Here is an 18,005-nt window from a genome sequence, read left to right on the forward strand (position 1 = left end):
TGTTGAATTCTTAGAAAATAATGCACAAACCTGACCCGAGGTGTAACTCCGCTTCGCGTCGTGGCCGCATTACCACCTCGGGTGTGCATTATTAAATTCAACGGCCCGTCGTCACTTATTCCTTACTTCATTTTAACCAGTGGGTAAAAACAGTGCTTTTATTATATTATATTGTTTTTTTATATATATATATAAAAAAAAATAATTCTTAATAATGCATTTTCTTATAAGCTGTGTTTCATAAATTTTATAAAATACTTTTAATACCTTTTCACTAAAAAGATTACTTTGGAATCACAGATTTTAGTCCTGTAAGTATGACCAAAATAAGAATTTACGATATGCCACTTTTGTTCTGACCAACTGAGAAAAAAAAAACATTACAATAAATTGCATTGGTAATTAATGATCACTTCGGTCATGTCACATCAAACTATGCAAATTTTTGCACAGTTCCCAAATTGTTAATGTTAACAACATCAGTATTACGTGACTGTATTTAGTCCGTATTAGCGTTACCTGTAGATTTCAATTCCTGTACAGTCTAAACTCTAACATTAATTTGTCATACCGTAAAATCCGCCATCAAAATGATGTTTAATTATTGCAGCTGCTGTGAGAAAAGGCCATAAATGATCCAGCACCTGTAGCATTCACATGATATAGCTACTAGCTGGGACTCCTTCTTCATGTAAACAGATGTGACGTAATGACGCAAAGTGAGCATGCTCAAATTTCCGGGGGAACCCTACCAGTACCACCCGAATTAGAAAACATTATTACAAGCTTACCATTGTGAATCAGGCTAAGGTAAGGAGATAGTTTTGAACACTGGCTGGTTATGTACTTGCTCCAAAATTGATTCTGGATCATTTTTAACCAAAGAAAAAAAAAAAGTTAGGGATAGCAGCTTTAAAATATTTTAAAACAACTGGGAAAAAACTACCTTTCACTAAAAAGACAAAAGAAGCCAATAGGTCAGATAAAAACAAAATATACTGTATTTATTATAAGTCAAAAATACACATAAAATTGGTTCAAGTTTAAAGGAAAATTAAAGACCTTTGTTGTGACAATGACATGATCAAGTTACACAAATACAAACAAACAATTCACAACAACACGGCACAAACATGTTTCAGTTGTTCAAGTTTTCAAGATGGATATTCATGTGCAATTGATTAACAAGCAGCCAACTAGTTAAAATCTTGTTTAAAAGCTTCAGACCACAACACAACTGCTTTATGGTAATACTAACCCCACAATACAACACCTACACAGACAAACCTGCCAAGAGTGTTCATAAGAAAACACTAGTTGTGTGCTCACATTGTTTGGTTCAGAAAAAATGTGCTATGCTTTCTGTTTCAGGCAGGCATTGCTTAAGACAGTTAACAGTGATACACCATTAAAATCAGTGCAAGTTAAGTCAATTATTTGTAACTTAAACTGAATGCAACAGAAGTAGGCTAATGCTAAATTTAGTATAGCAGTTTTCATAGTACGACTAGCATTAGTGTTACAATTTGGACCAACACTGGTCTCGTCAGAGCATCAATACCTCGCTTGTTATTGCCATGGATACTGAACAGCTAATGCTTAATATTAGCTCTCTGGTCCCAATACTTAAAATCTCAAACTAAAACGTTAAAAGACATTAAAACAGATATTATAAATTAAAATACATGTATAAAATGAGAATTAAACCTTCCAGACTTGGACCTTCTCAGCCACCACGCACCAATTGGCGTGGTCCAAGTAAGTGTGCAGAACATGGAGGTCATCAACATGGTTTTGGATCAACTGCGTCAGTTCTCCTTCCCTGAATACGTGGTAGTACCGCAGACAAGAGTCCTTCATCGGTTCGCTGCTCCGTCCATTCATCCCCTCAGTTTCCAGAAGAGACGCTGTGCTTTCCTGCCTCTGCAAGGGCTCTTGTAGGCTTGTTTTTCCATCCTCGTGTCCTTCAAGATTCGACTGATCCCTCTGGTAGGACACCAAGTCGGGCAGTGGAACTGAGGAACAATCATGGACAAGCTCCACAGGAACAGTCTCATTTCCATTCCCAGCACTTCTGTTGTCGAATTTATGGACCCGTTCGTGAGGTTCTGAGATGAAGACATCTTCTTCTAGACTGGTTCTGGAAGAGGATGAAAAGAGGCTGGACATCTGCCTGATGAGCCCCCTACTAGCTCTTCGGCTTCTGCTTTCCGTCGCTTCATCGACAGGAGTTTGTAAAGAGCTGGAAGAGGAGCGGGACATGGTCAGGCTGCCGAAGTCCAACACCGAATCCAAAGATCTGGAGAAGAACCAAAGCCTCTGTTGTTTCTGCTGACTGGGGTTGATCAAGTCACCCTCATCCACCATGGAGGATGTGCTTTTCACTTTCCTGTGCTTGTCACTGGAAGCGTTCTCGTCGCTGATGCTTTGGGTTCCGTTGCCTCGCTGTCGGGTTCGGCCGGTTACTCTGAGGGCAGAAGATGAAGGAGGATTGGGGTTCCAGGGAACGAAGATGTCCTGCTTCTCAAACTTGCGTCTCTTCTGCTCCATGGCCCAAACGTAGATCATGATCCGCCCGCCCACACGCAGGGTGCGCGCCATCTCTCTTATTGCTCGGATGCGCCGTTCTTTGGTGGACATGTGGTGGATGACTAAGCAATTGAAAGAAATCGTGGTTACACTATTTCGATGGTCCAATTTATACATTCTACTAACTATAAGTAACTTTGCAACTACATGTCAACTTCAGTCATTAGAGTATTAGTAGACTGTTAGGTTCGGGTTAGTAGAATAAGTTGACATGTTGTTGCAAAGTAGAATGTCTGTTTGGGGACTATCAAAATAAAGTGTAAGCAGATATTAAGTTGACATGTAGTTAGTTGGCATGTTGTTGCAGAGTTACTTATGGTTAGTATTCAATAATAAGAATAATAATCAATAATAAAGTAACTCAACCTGTCTCATGGCAATTCGTACGTATTTTACAAAGTGGCTAATTTGTATGAATTCGTATGTTTTTTTGTTTTTTTATGAGTTGCCAAATTTGGATGAATTTGTACAAATTACCTACCCCTAACCCCACCCGTCACTGGGGTTTAGACAAATTTGATGACCTCACTCATTTGAATTAGCCACCTTGTAAAATACGTATGAAATTGGGCATGAGATAGCGTTGGATATACAGTCTAGTGATTTTGAAAATAGCTTGTTCCAAAAAATTGTTACTAAAATATTTACTTATAAAATATTTTACTTTAAAATATTTTATTTATATACTAAATATTGTCAGCACGCATGTAATAACTTATGAAGTAACGTGTTATGTAGTTACAATTTTTAATGTAAAATGTAACTTTTTACAAAGTAGAAAATTACATCTGTTGATATTACATTGTCAAAGTATTGCTATGATGATGATTAAGCTAATTCAACTGAAAACTTTGAAATTATTATAAATAGTGAAAAGTAGCATTGTCAGTTTTAAATTAAATAGTTAAAACATTTATTTTAAATATATTTAAAAAATAAAAGCTAATTGATTCAGAAAATTGTCTAAAAATATAATTTAATTTAAATTTATAATTGTATCATCATTATTATTATAAATAGTGAAAAATATATATATATATATATATATATATATATATATATATATATATATATATATATATATATATATATATATATATATATATATATATATATATATATATATATGTGAGTAAATATTGTCTCGATTCTGCCGCCTATCATTATTATTATTATTATTATTATTAATGAATTTGATCTAAACAAAATACAGTGTTTTTATTATATACAAATCAAAATACATAGATAAAAAAACAGTTCAAGTTTTAAAAAAAAATTGACCAAATTGACATGATCAAATATGGAAAAGAGCAGTATAAATGTACTTTAAGAAAACCTTTGAACAACATTAAAGTGACTAAATTATGACCATTTTTAATTTTGGGTGAACCCACCATTTAAAAAAAGAAAAAAAAAAAAAGAAAAAAAAGTGTCCCTATGAAAAACATATCTGAACAATGTAAAACCAAACTCAATGCAGAAAGCCCAGTTCATAGCAGTGGGCCATTTCATGTGTTTAGAATGGGCTTTCAGAGTGTTTAAACCATTATGAGACTCTGATATCATCAATGGCCACATGAATCTTCTCTCTGGGGATTGACGAGAGGTTGCCAGGTGACCCAGCGGTACAGCCTGACAACAAATACTCCCAGGCCTCTTCCAAGCACCACTAATCTCCTGTAGCCTAGTAACACCTCTTGTTTCCTATACCTCATAAAGTCTAAATAAACCTATATAACTGCTCCATTTGGAGTTAATGGCAGCATTACCAGTAGATTGAAATTATATGGTTTGATCATGGAAATACTGGTATGTTAATTTGGGTTTATCACATGAAATGTGCCCCTATGAACATACATCCTCACTGATCATTATGCTAATGATATCATATCTGAGCCTATCAAGCTGTAATGCAGAAAATGTCTGCACTAGATGTTCCTTTTAAAGCAACATGACCTTTTACAGTTCCAGTACATTCTGCACTAAAATAAAACATGGATGTGCAAAAATTATTTTAATTAAATGTGACATTCATAAAATTAGAAATAATTTAACAATTTCATAATTTTTACAATAATTTGGATGGGAATTTTAACCATTTTAAAAGAATAAAATATGGAACTGAATTTTTTTCTTGGTGGTTGCACACAACAAAAAACACAACCAGTGACTTTTATGAGTTGATTCTATATAAATAAATAAATAAATATTATACAGAAAATATTTGTCAGGCTGAATCATTCTAATGATTTACTGAATCATTCCAAACAGTTCTTCACTTACTCACTGAACTGAAAGTCAACTGTCCAACTAATAAAGTGTTTGTGTTAAGAGGAATCTGAATCAAAACAAGATACAATCAACCTGACTGTATTAAAGGGTTAGTTCACACAGAAAATTCTGTCATTAATTACTCACCCTCATGTCATTCCAAACCTATAAGACTTTTGTTCATCTTCAGAACACAAATGAAGATCTTTTTGATGAAATCTGAGAGATTTCTGTCCCTCCATTGACAGTTATGTAACTACCACTTTGACACTTCAAAAAGTTATTTAAAGGTGCCCTAGATTCAAAAATTTAATTTACCTTGGCATAGTTAAATAACAAGAGTTCAGTACATGGAAATGACATACAGTGAGTCTCAAACACCATTGTTTCCTCCTTCTTATATAAATCTCATTTGTTTAAAAGACCTCCGAAAAACAGGCGAATCTCAACATAACACCGACTTTTACGTAACAGTCTGGGTGTACGCCCCCAATATTTGCATATGCCAGCTCATGTTACCAACATTATGAAAGAAATTACACAAGAGGAGCCAGTATTAACGTCTGGATGTGCACAGCTGAATCAACAGACTAGGTAAGCAAGCAAGGACAATAGCAAAAAATGGCAGATGGAGCGATAATAACTGACATGATCCATGATATCATGATATTTTTAGTGATATTTGTAGTTGTCTTTCTAAATGTTTTGTTAGCATGTTGCTAATGTACTGTTAAATGTGGTTAAAGTTACCATCGTTTCTTACTGTATTCACGGAGACAGGAGAGCCGTCGCTATTTTCATTTTTAAACACTTGCAGTCTGTATAATGCATAAACTAGGGCTGTCAAACGGTTAATCGCGATTAATCGCATACAAAATAAAAGTTTGAGTTTGCCTAATATATGTGCGAGTACCGTGTGTAATTATTATGTATATATAAATACAAACAAATTAATGTATATAGTTAAGAGAAATATCTTATTTATGAACAAAATATTTTAATTTATATATAATATAAATTATATAAAAATATAAATAAATACATATACTTGTAAATATTTCTCAAATATATACATGAATGTGTTTGCATTTATATATACATAATAATTACACAGTACTCACACATATATTAGGCAAACTCAAACTTTTATTTTGTATGCGATTAATCGCGATTAATCATTTGACAGCACTAGCATAAACACAACTTCATTCTTTATAAAAATTTCCAACAGTGTGTAATGTTAGCTTTAGCCACGGAGTACTATCAAACTCATTCAGAATAAAATGTAAACATCAAAATAAACACTGTACTTACGCGATTAGACATGCTGCATGATGAACACTTTGTAAAGATCCATTTTGAGGGTTATATTGGCTGTGTGAACTTTTTTTATGTTGTTTAAGGCAAGCGTGAGCTCTTGGGGCGTGGAGCAGGAGAATTAAAGGGCCAGTAGCCCTGAATCGGCTCATTTCTAATTATGCCCCAAAATAGGCAGTTAAAAAAATGAATTTAAAAAAATCTATGGGGTATTTTGAGCTGAAACTTCACAGACACATTCAGGGGACACCTTAGACTTATATTACATCTTTTAAAAAAAAGTTCTAGGGCACCTTTAAATGATCGTAAAACTAATCCATATGAATTGAGCTGTTTAGTCCAAATTCTCTGAAGAAACATGATCGCTTTATATGACGAACAGATTTAATTTAGGCTTTTATTTACATATAAACATTCATCAGCTCAGATCAGTTATGGTAAACGGAAGCTCATGCATACTTGCTTGACGTGTACAAGAACCACTGAGGTTCATTCTCATGTGTTACACAGGGTGATCTGAATCGCTAAGTGAAATCAGAATAAGAACCAGAATCCAACTGAATGTTTTAGGATATCTATGTTGATACATTACCTGCAATGGAGAGCACTGCATCAAAACAGGCGTCTCTGTAGGGTAAACGCAGGCCATCGCAGAGCTGCACCTCGTGACCTTGACTCCACGCACAGTCCACCAACGGACGACACACGTCACACCCCAACTTGAAGATTTCCTCATTGATGTGCAGATATTTGCCATTTCCACATCCTGTAATAATAATAATAATAATAATTAAAAAAAAATCATCAGTACGTACTATAAATAAACTCATAAAATGAATCAAAATCATATAATAGTTCCTCATGGATGATTCACTGGGCTGTTTATCCCAGTGTCGTAGTGTAATAATTTCGGTGCCCATTCATCCTTATTAAACTTTAATATGAGTAATTGTATTTCAGGCAATGGTGAAGTAAAAGCTGTTGACAAAGTCTCTGTGATATAACAGGCCATTACTCACGCAGAGCTTTTTTCCAAACAAAATTATAAGACACGATTAAATGGGTTCCAGTATGGGTGCAAATCATCAGATGAAAACGTGACAACGGCCGTTTACAAAGAAAGCGTGACTGTAACAAGTAAAAACACATTGATCTTGCTCTTCTGAGAGTTTTAGTTCTCATCTGAAAGATATTAAAGATCGAACATGAAGCCTTACCGACATCAGCCACGATGCTGCCGGGCTCCTGCTCTAACAGGAATTGTTTGACCTTGGGCCAAGCTTTGTAGCGGCTGTCGTTGAAGTAGGGTGCGATCCTCTCGTATACGCTGTGAACATGGTCTCTCTCCAGCTGGCTGGCAGCCTCGTCCATGCTGCTCTCTATTAAACCCCACAGAGCATCTTCACCACTTATTAGCCAGACAGAGACAGGAACAGAGAAGAACGAGGCGAGACATGAAATGAGACCAAAAGATTGAGCCGCCCTGTGTTTAATGCTTTGTTTCTGCAGCTTTTTCTAAAAACAAAAATTGAATCCTTTATATTGAAGGATACTGCCTTGGGTGGGCAGCAGCAGAGGTGTAAAGTACTTGAGTAAATGTGATTAGTTACTGAACTTAAGTATCTTTTTAACTACTTTGTAGTTGTACAGAGTATCAAAGATATTGGCAACTTTTACTCGCTACTTGACTACATTTTTGAGCAAGTAAATGTACTTTTTACTCCACTACATTTGTGATGAGTAATGCAATTACGCATTATATTTTTCATGGCACCAAACTTTTTCTGCAGCAGTTTGTTTCTGATATAAAGAAGCGATATCGCCATCTAAGGGCATTGAAGGTACTATATTTTGTGTGTTTTGGCTTTACTCACCCCAAACTTGGATACTTTACGTGAATGCGAGTGCATTAGCAGGTAGTTGCTGATCGCAGGTATTTGATTTATTAGATGAGGAATTGACTGCAGCTGGTGATGAGGCTCAAACCAGCACATACAGTAGACCTTGACTTTAATTTTAATTAACATTGTTTTATTTATCTGCTATAATGACAAGACCGTTTTGAAGGATATTGGTTTACTTATGGCCTTTCTGTGCACTTGAGCTCAACTGAGACTTGAGAGTTTGTAGACGTTTAAAAGGCTGTTGTATCAACCTTGATTTATTGCAACATTGAGGTGTTCAGTTTTATTTTGATTTTAGAAATTAAACTTGATTTATCATCTTACAAATCAATTGTTTCTTATTTTCACCGGCAGCATGTCTCTAAGGTGTTGAGGACTACATTCAGCATGAGTAAAATTCTTAAGTACTGTTAAAATCAGATACTTTAAGACCTTTACTCAAGTCGTATTGGAATTGGTTACTTGTAACTTGTAGTGGAATCATTTTCAATGTAAGGAATCAGTACTTTTACTCAAGTGTTGGTTTTCAGGTACTCTTTACATCTCTGGGCAGCAGGGGGTATCACGGTATGGTTTGAATATTGTTACACCCCTAAAGCCTGGAACACACCAAGCCGACGGTGACGAACTAGTGGTGACGAAAGCAGACTGTGGGGTTAGCTCACGTCGGCAGCATCTGGGTCCAAAGTTGCCCTGACACACCAAACCAACGCTCGACACCCGACGGCCAAGTAGCACGTATGTTCTGCTCCTGCGTAAGATGAAATGCCTTTCCGTACCAGTAGGTGGCAGAAGCTAAACAGCCAATGAGAATGATCAGATGGCCAGACGAGCTCCGACGCTGATTCAACATGTCGAATCGGCTTGGTGTGTTCCGGCTTAATAGATTGAGAAAATCTAAGCAGTCTCAAAGAAATAAAATGTAGGCTATATATTCACAATGAGAGCTAAATGATAAATGGAAACTAATGACAAATGGTTTTCTGTCTGTGAAATTTAGCGGAAACGTTTCTGATTAATTCTTTATTTTTCCTTTTTCAGGTCAAATCATTTTGCAAATTGTTGCTCCTTTGCCACTTGACTGCACCAGCACATACAGACGCAATTGTCACCTCTTCACAGCTGCACATCATTTAGCAGATGTCCAGTACAACAGCATCATGCTTCACAATCAACACATGGCTGTTCATCATTTCCTCACCTCCAAACATGCACTACACCTTCCTCAACAAGGACAATTCAAACAAAGCTTTGAAGCAGAAACAAATCAGAGATTTCTGTGCTCCTATTGTATCCCGTAATTGAAATGTAGATTGGGTGCCGCTTTTCAAATTGTGCTGCCACCTCTGATCGGTTTTCAAAGCCTTTGCTGTTGCATAACCAATACTCCTGAAACTAAACACGCAGGTTTTGGTTTATTCATTTATTGTCAAATATGTTATAACATCAGATAGATTTGAAAAAGTGATATGCTTAGCTGTAAAACTAAACTAATTGCCTTTCAGCTGGTTGAGTTGTTGATAGTTGAGAAGTGAAGTCACGGATCAATAAAAGAACATTTCGAAGCAAATCCACATTCGATGCTCATCTACTCTTCTGCAGTCAATAATCACATGCTCTGGTGAGCAAATTGATGAGGCCTTCATGTGAGCCGCTAGAAGGGTTGAGACAAGTCTGCATAGAGTGAATGAAGGATTTATCCTATTTTCACAATTACTCAACAAATGACCAGAATCTAAAAAGTGTGGTTTTTGATTGTGTAACAAAGCCATTGTGAATAAGCAATTGACCTTTTGTGTAATTTTAATGAAAACATAATTATCTTATTTCATAATGCCTCAGTGGTTTGGTGTAGTCTGGTGACTGTTATGTAAAAACAGAAAGGCTCTTCGGTTGAATCACAAGCTGCCCTAAAGGGGAAACTCCACAGCTGAAATAACAGATGAGCTGTAAGAGACAACACGTGTGGGCTGATCGTATATGTGTGTGATTTGACAGACGGAAGGTATGTGATTTGCTGACAGAAAATAGGAAATTAAAACAGAAATGTAATTCAAGAAAAACATTTCCAATGCAAGAAGTGGTTATATTTGGAAGTGTCTTGCATAATGCATCTTCTAAAGCCAGCATAAAAATCACAATGCACTTTCGTAATGCACATTGTGAACTGTTCATTGGTGCAAGTTATTGTGAAGAAAAAAAAATGTTTGGCTTTGTAATCTTTAATCAAAATGTAATAACTCTCTTTACTTAAAACAATGTACCTTGTTCTCTGACATCACTTACGCAGCATACTGATGGATAATGTTAACCAATAGCTAAACAGTTATATAAGGCAGATATGTATATGTAGATGCCACATTTCGCACCCACCATCGTGTCGTCACTCACAGTAAGAATCAATGATGCCACAATATTGCGCAGATTTAACTTCCAGAAGAAAGAGGCTAACCTTTCTCTGATTAGAATGGGTTGGTTTGTGTTTTTATAAGACTTTAAAAAAAAAAAAAAAAAAAGTACAGGTTTTTAAACTATGCTAACTTTTTAATGTCATGTTAGGTGACACCTTTGTCTTGTAAGTTTAGCAAAATCATCTGCTGAAGTCTAGGCATGTGACGGTCTCAAATTTTCATGTTTTGATCATTTCTGAAGTTATCGCGGTATACGGTATTATCACAATATTGAAATAAGTTGCAAAAGAAGTGTTGTCATAGGTTTAAGAACTCTTTCTTATAACAAAAAGAACTGTGAACATTTAAATACAAAAACGCAATACACAAAAAAAAAAAAGTAAAACGTTTCAAACAGATTAAAGTGCAAAATAATTATAAAGAACAACAAAACGTATTATTTTTTGTTAAAGGTGCCTTAGAATCAAAAATTGAATTTACCTTGGCATAGTTGAATAACAAGAGTTCAGTACATGGAAAAGACATAAATTGAGTCTCAAACTCCATTGTTTCCTACTTCTTATGTAAATCTCATTTGTTTAAAAGACCTCAGAAGAACAGGCGAATCTCAACATAACACCGAATGTTACATAACAGTCGGGATCATTAATATGTACGCCGCCAATATTTGCATATGCCAGCCCATGATCAAGGCATTAGACAAGGGCAGCCAGTATTAACGTCTGGATGTGCACAGCTGAATCATCAGACTAGGTAAGCAAGCAAGAACAATAGCAAAACATGGCAGATGGAGCAATAATAACTGACATGATCCATGATATCATGATATTTTTAGTGATATTTGTAAATTGTTTTTCTAAATGTTTCATTAGCATGTTGCCAATGTACTGTTAAATGTGGTTAAAGTTACCATCGTTTCTTACTGTATTCATGGAGACAAGAGAGCTGTCGCTATTTTCATTTTTAAACACTTGCAGACTGTATAGCTGAATTGGTGCATAGTTAATGATGCCCCAAAATAGGCAGTTAAAAAAATTAATTAAAAAAAAAAATCTATGGGGTATTTTGAGCTTAAACGTCACACACATTTAGGGGACACCTTAGACTTATATTACATCTTGTGAAAGAACGTTCTAGGGCACCTTCAATGTTAGTTAAAAAATACAACTGATTGTTAGTTTTAGTTCAGGTCCATTAAATAATAGTTACAACTTTTGATTTTAGTAATGTTATTAAACATTAACAAAGAAATTAACATTAACTAAGATTAATAAATGCTTTACAAGAATTTTTCATTGTCAGTTTGGTAAAAATATATGTTAACTAATGAAGCCTAAGTGACTACAATAATGACTACACTAAGTTTTACTGAACAATAACAAATAGGCTAATCAGAACATTTTAAATCATTATAGAGCATGTTGTAGCCCAGATTAAAATATTAAAATGTTTAAGTTTGAGAATAATTAGCCTATCAAATGTAATGACTGTTTGAAACATTTTAAATACTGTTCAATAGCGCAGATCCTTTGTTTACAGGGTTTCCGGGGTAACCGCTGCATTTCTGCTATTCCATCATTGCCCTCTGTTGTCAGAAAGTTAACGTGCACTTTCATTCAGCGCGTCTCCTTCACTCGTTCCGCCATGTGCTTTTAAAGAGTGATGAGCACGTGCAGCTTTTGTGTATCGATCATCTGCAAACTATCAATGGTCAGTTAAACAAATGTATTTAAACACACACAATACACAACCGCATTATCCCTGAATAACTTTTGAATCACTATAATGAATATAGCGTAAATGATGAATAATGAATTTATGAATTCACTACGTTCATGTTGTTTACATAATATGCACTTAGGCGCCTATTGCCAACAAAACAAACATTTGAAGCAGTTTTACTCACCACCTGCGGTTCCAACTCATGACCGGGATCGTTACCGCTGTGACTGCTCTATTTTTCAGTTTCAAAAGATCTGTAAATCCAGTGTAGAACTGGGCCTAAGCGCCGATCCTAAGGGCTCAAGCAGCCACAGAAAAACACAAGATATTCTCCATTCATTTTAACCAATAAAAAAAGTGATTGCAACTATCAGTTTCTATGGTTATATTTAATGACAAATATAAAGAGCGCATCAATGTAATATGTGAGCACAAAACTCTCAGCTCCACTTAACGCTGTGTTCTTTGAGAAGCAAAGTTATCTTTCCCTCACAACCAAAAACACAGTTCTTTGGTGACATTGTTGATTTCGTGAAGTCCTGTGACCTGTGCAGCGCTGCCAACATCTTCCGTAAAGCTGAATGCGTGTTGATGGGCGTGCTCTTGCTCTCTCGCTCTGGTCGATGTGCCTCGCTTCCGTACAAGGAATTCCGACCTTTATGACTTTATAAAGGCCCATACTCGAAAAAAAAAGACCCCGAAGTGCATGAGGATTTGGAAGAGTAGGATACAACAGGGCTAAAGGCAAAAGGCGCCTTTGACTTTATTTTCCTCTAAACCACTAGATGGCACAAAAACTTGCCGCAGCACTATCCTAAATATCCGCTTTTCAAAATTTGTCTGAGCCTTGACGTGATCGCGGGCAGCAACGCAAAGTTGATTCTGAGGTAGTTTGATCTAATATTTGATGTTTTTTTAAATGTTGTAAATAAAGTAGCAAATAAGAATCTATTAAATTAATGTTTGTATTTTCAGACAAAGGTCGTCTTAATGATTTTTAGTTTTGTTCAAGGTAATTCAAGCAACAGTTTTTCAATAACGGAAGAATATAAGTAATTATAAGTAACACAGTAATTAACATGATAATGAATAGCTGGCTGACTTTTCCATTTCTTGACATGACATGGTTAGATTCAGATGGCAAATATCATATCTCAAATTGGGTATCCATCTTAGAGATAATACCCATATTTATAATGAAACAATCATTTAAAAATATTATATTATCATATCATAATAAAATATAATTTATTGTTACTACTGTAAAACTATATTATTAATATATATATATATATATATATATATAATTAAAATATGATGGGATCTCCAATGCTTTCAGAATCTTTACTTTTTAAAGTAATTTTGTTTTTTGTATTTTTAAAATATATTTTTATATTAACATATGCCTATTTAAATGACAGTTTGAGTATTAACCTAGACATTATTAAAAACATATCATTTTAGCTGAAGTATTTGTATAAATACTGTGTGCATTTTACCCCATGCTGTGGAGCCTTTTACCCCATGTGTGGGCTAAAAGGCCCCCCTCACCGCCTCATACATTTATAAGATTTTATACAAAATTAACCACTTTTATGATTTATTTTCACACAAAAACTGTTGCTCCATCAATGTTCACTACAAACATAAATATTTTTCCTGCAATCATATACTTTGAGAGTATTGAAAAGCAAATTTTTTCTTAAGGTGTGCCCCATTGTACCCTATTTTTGGCACAGAAACCATCATATGTCCATCTCGTGTTTTGAAACTTTATCCATGTTTAGCATGAGAATTCAACTCTTTAACAGGGTAAACAAGTCAGAATACATGAAATAACATTATATCCCCCCTTTAATCCTGTTCTGTTCACACACAGTTCAGCAATTTACAGGAGTGGCATTTACAAAAATCCTACGCAGTGTGTACGGAACTGAACTAAACAACTAGTTGTTAATGATGCATTTTAACATGAATCAGAGATGTTTCTCTTTTATGTGCGAAGAAAAAAAAAAAAATCTCATTCTTGTTGCCAGATCTTGCTAGAAAAACAGTGCATAATAAACCGAAATATGCTGAAAATAAGACAAAAACCCGCGACCCGCACCTGCACCTCACTTTAATAACTCCATAAACTCGATCGCTTTACGTGCCAAGCTTAAACAACAAGCCCAAAAACGTTTATAATAAGTGGACATGGCAACACTGCATTAATGTTCTCTGTGAAGCAGCCTACAAGCAGAAAACAAAACACTTGACGCTTGTCACTGAATCTTTACAGTGTGTATGTAACCAAAGGCATAGGTAAGCATCACTGACATTTTCTACAGAATTTTTTTTTTTAATCTTTAGTTATTATGCTCATTTAGTCACAATTTTTTTTCCCTATTTTGCTTTTTATTGTGTAATATAGCTGTTTGTAGATGTAAAAAATCTGCAAAGTTTAAAAAACACAAGTGCGGAAGCTTTTGAGAGGAAATTCAGATATGGTAATGGGTGTTTAATTTCTGAGATGCACAGCAAGTGGCAGACCAATCATAACAGACTGGCCAATCAGAGCAGAGCAGGCTCTCAGAAAGGAGGGTTTGAAGAAACGGAATCCTTGATTGAACTGTTTCAGACAAGAGGTGATGCTGCAATGTATATTATGAAAAAATTAAAGTGATTTTTGACCTTGAATGCATCTAAACCTACTGAAGGACACCTCCAAAACAAAATCAGAAGCCTTTAAAAGGGCACTTTAATATCCGCATGACAATTTTTTTTGAGCAGTCATTTTAGATTTGTGCCGTCTCTCTGGCCTTGAGAGGCTTGTCAACAAGCAAACAGTATTAAATATCTTCCAGCACACACCGCATCAAATAAAGAGATAGTGGACGGTGACCTTAAATGTCACCTGACTGAAAGATGTCAAATGGTGTCGCTCCAACACACCTTTGGAAAATATCACACCTCCATCAAAGCAAAATTGTTTCCGTGACTTTCTCAAGCCCTTCCGTCTTGAGCATTAGGATTTCACCTACCCTTAGGACCCTGTGTACTGTTGAGCACTCTGAGGGTCCCTCATTACGAGACTATTTTAAGATCACACCCGCTGACAGAAGGATGGGAGAGGAGCGTTATGGAGTCATCACTTCACACAGCCCTGAAGAGACTCTGATTGTCCCTTCAATTCATTAAAATGCTCAACTCGACAGGCATTATTTAAGCAGCTGCAAGCTGGATGTTGTGAGCATACTGAACAGCAGCATCTAAATTTAGAAACAGGCAATACCCGCCAGACCACTATTCTCTTACAGAGAAACAGCGGGTCTGGCTCAGCAATACTAATGGAAACATGGAATGAATGATAAAGAGATTCATTGTTCTGTAATATATCCGCTGATAGATTTACTCCTTACTTCATGCAAGTTTCCCATAACTCATGCCTTAGAACTTAAATAGCTCTGTTAAGGCCTATAAAATAAGAATGTAGTAGTATAATAATATACAGCAGAGCAGTATAGATACTAGCCTGAGTATGCAAATACATGCCACATTTGATATTTCTGTATTTACACTGAATATCATGAATCCATCACAAACAAGTACTGTGGAAAAATGACTATTACCAGATGGTAATACCATGGTATCAAAAACCATGGCTTTTTTTATTTATGTTAAGGCAAATAATTGTATAATAATAATAATAATAATAATAATAATAATTATTATTATTATTATTATTATTATTATTATTGTTTAAACATTTTTTTCTCAAAATTTCATGTTATATATATATATATATATATATATGTATATATGTATGTGTGTGTGTGTGTGTGTTTTAAATATAATTTTATATCAAAATGATTTATAATATTTTACATGAAAGATAAAAATAAAATATAAATCATTTTGATATAAAATTATATTTAAAACAATACACACACACATATATATTCTATTTATATATGTTATACGCATATATAACATGCACACGGAAATGGGAAATGTACATGTTCTATAAATAAATAAATATATATAGGCTATATATATATTCGTTTTTGTATTAATGATTTATAATTTTTTTACATTTATTATTAGAAAACCATAGACATTTTTTATTAAAAAAGTTAAATTATTATTTATAGATCATGTACATTTCCCATTTCCATGTGCATGTGTTATATATGCCTGATGTACATGTGCATCAATCGCTTAAATGTTAGAAAAATGTCAAATATATTTATATATATAATATTTTTGCGCGCATATATATATATATATATATATATATATATATATATATATATATATATATATATATATATATATATTATATATAGTGTGTGTGTGTGTGTGTGTGTTTAATTATCAACACATGTTTAACTGTCACAAAGCAAAAATGTATATAGAACAAAACATATAAGCTAAACATTCAATCTAGTATAGTATATCAAGTATCACACACTATAAATATAACACGCACAGCATATAAGTGCTTGATTTACATATTTGTCTGTGTCTGTGTGTGTAGTATGTAGTATATACAAGCGATTGATGCACATAACATATGTGCATCAGGCATATAACACACGTGCGCACGCAAATGTACATGATCTCAGTTAAATAACAGGAAATCAGGAACTTGTTCTTTCATTCATTCATGTTTAGGAATCATTACACTATGAGACACATCATCGTGTTGATCCCTGACGAACCTGAATGACTCTATAAAGTTTAAACGCCAATAAAGAGCTTCTTCAGAGAGGTAATCTTCATTAAATAAACATGCATTTCACACACTGGCGTTTCTGTTTATCTTCACGCGCAAACTACACAAGACTGTCAATCAGCGTCAAGTGATACAAATCAATGCATTTGTTCCAGCTGAAAGTTTTATCCCATGTACATTTGCAACAGAAGATTCGGCGCCGTAAACATCCTATGAATCAAACCTACCTTTCCCCTCTCAAGGCTGCAGTCGCAGAGACATCAAAACCGACAGGAGGTTATTTCTGTAATTCGCGACATAATATTTCCGTTAAAGTAAAACACAGCGATAAAACATCGACACCCCACACCGACTGTGTGTGTGCAACCGACCGGCTCAGGGTGCACACTGGGGATGTGTTAATAAATACATGCTCACTACACTCGACCCCTAGTCTAGAGTGATGTCCTGTTCGCAAACGAATAGTTCATATGAACCGATTCTTTTTAATGATTCAATCGAACCGATTCTCAAATGATCTCTTTCTTATAGAATATCTTGGAAGTTTACATTGATTGTGAGTGACTAAAATGTTGAAGCAAATTTTGGCATTATATTACTCAAGAAGGTAGGAAAAACACTTTTCAATATAGGCTACACCTAACTGGATCGCATAGATAGCCTTTAAAACTACAAACTATTAAACCCAGTCAAAAACTTAATACACTGAAGTATTTAGCTGTAAATGTCAAATGTGAGACGTCAGGGAACATTGTAATGAATCAAACGAATTGAATCGTTTCAGCAAGCCGTCCGAACGAATCGACTCGCTTAAATGAATCGGACATCCCTATGTAACAAGACGGGTGAGTGAATTTAATGAGAGCGCAGAGAACACAGGACTAGTGCGCGGCGTAACATCCGCGAATCCGATTGGTCAGCACAGTCATGTGACCCCAACATAACAAACACGCACACTGTGACACATGGCAAACGATTGAGGCTAAGCAGGATTTTCATTTACTGAATGATGATTCAGACTTTTACTAGAGCGTGTTATACGAGACAAAAGAGTAGCTGTGTAAATAGATAATA

The 18,005-nt window shown here is 35.0% G+C and overlaps 1 protein-coding gene across 1 annotated transcript; it reads right to left on the minus strand.

Annotated features, from left to right (window-relative positions):
* Positions 1-1,044: 1,044 nt before the first annotated feature.
* Positions 1,045-17,272, minus strand: trmt9b (tRNA methyltransferase 9B). Its single transcript, XM_067365398.1, has 4 exons — positions 17,159-17,272; positions 7,395-7,585; positions 6,770-6,943; positions 1,045-2,651 (listed from the first exon to the last, which is right to left on the minus strand). The coding sequence occupies exons 2-4, from the start codon at positions 7,546-7,548 to the stop codon at positions 1,702-1,704; spliced, it is 1,278 nt and encodes a 425-aa protein (XP_067221499.1). The 5' UTR covers positions 7,549-7,585; positions 17,159-17,272; the 3' UTR covers positions 1,045-1,701.
* Between the last annotated feature and the right edge of the window lie 733 nt (positions 17,273-18,005).

Source organism: Chanodichthys erythropterus, chromosome 17, assembly GCF_024489055.1.
Source record: "Chanodichthys erythropterus isolate Z2021 chromosome 17, ASM2448905v1, whole genome shotgun sequence".
Taxonomy (NCBI): domain Eukaryota; kingdom Metazoa; phylum Chordata; class Actinopteri; order Cypriniformes; family Xenocyprididae; genus Chanodichthys; species Chanodichthys erythropterus.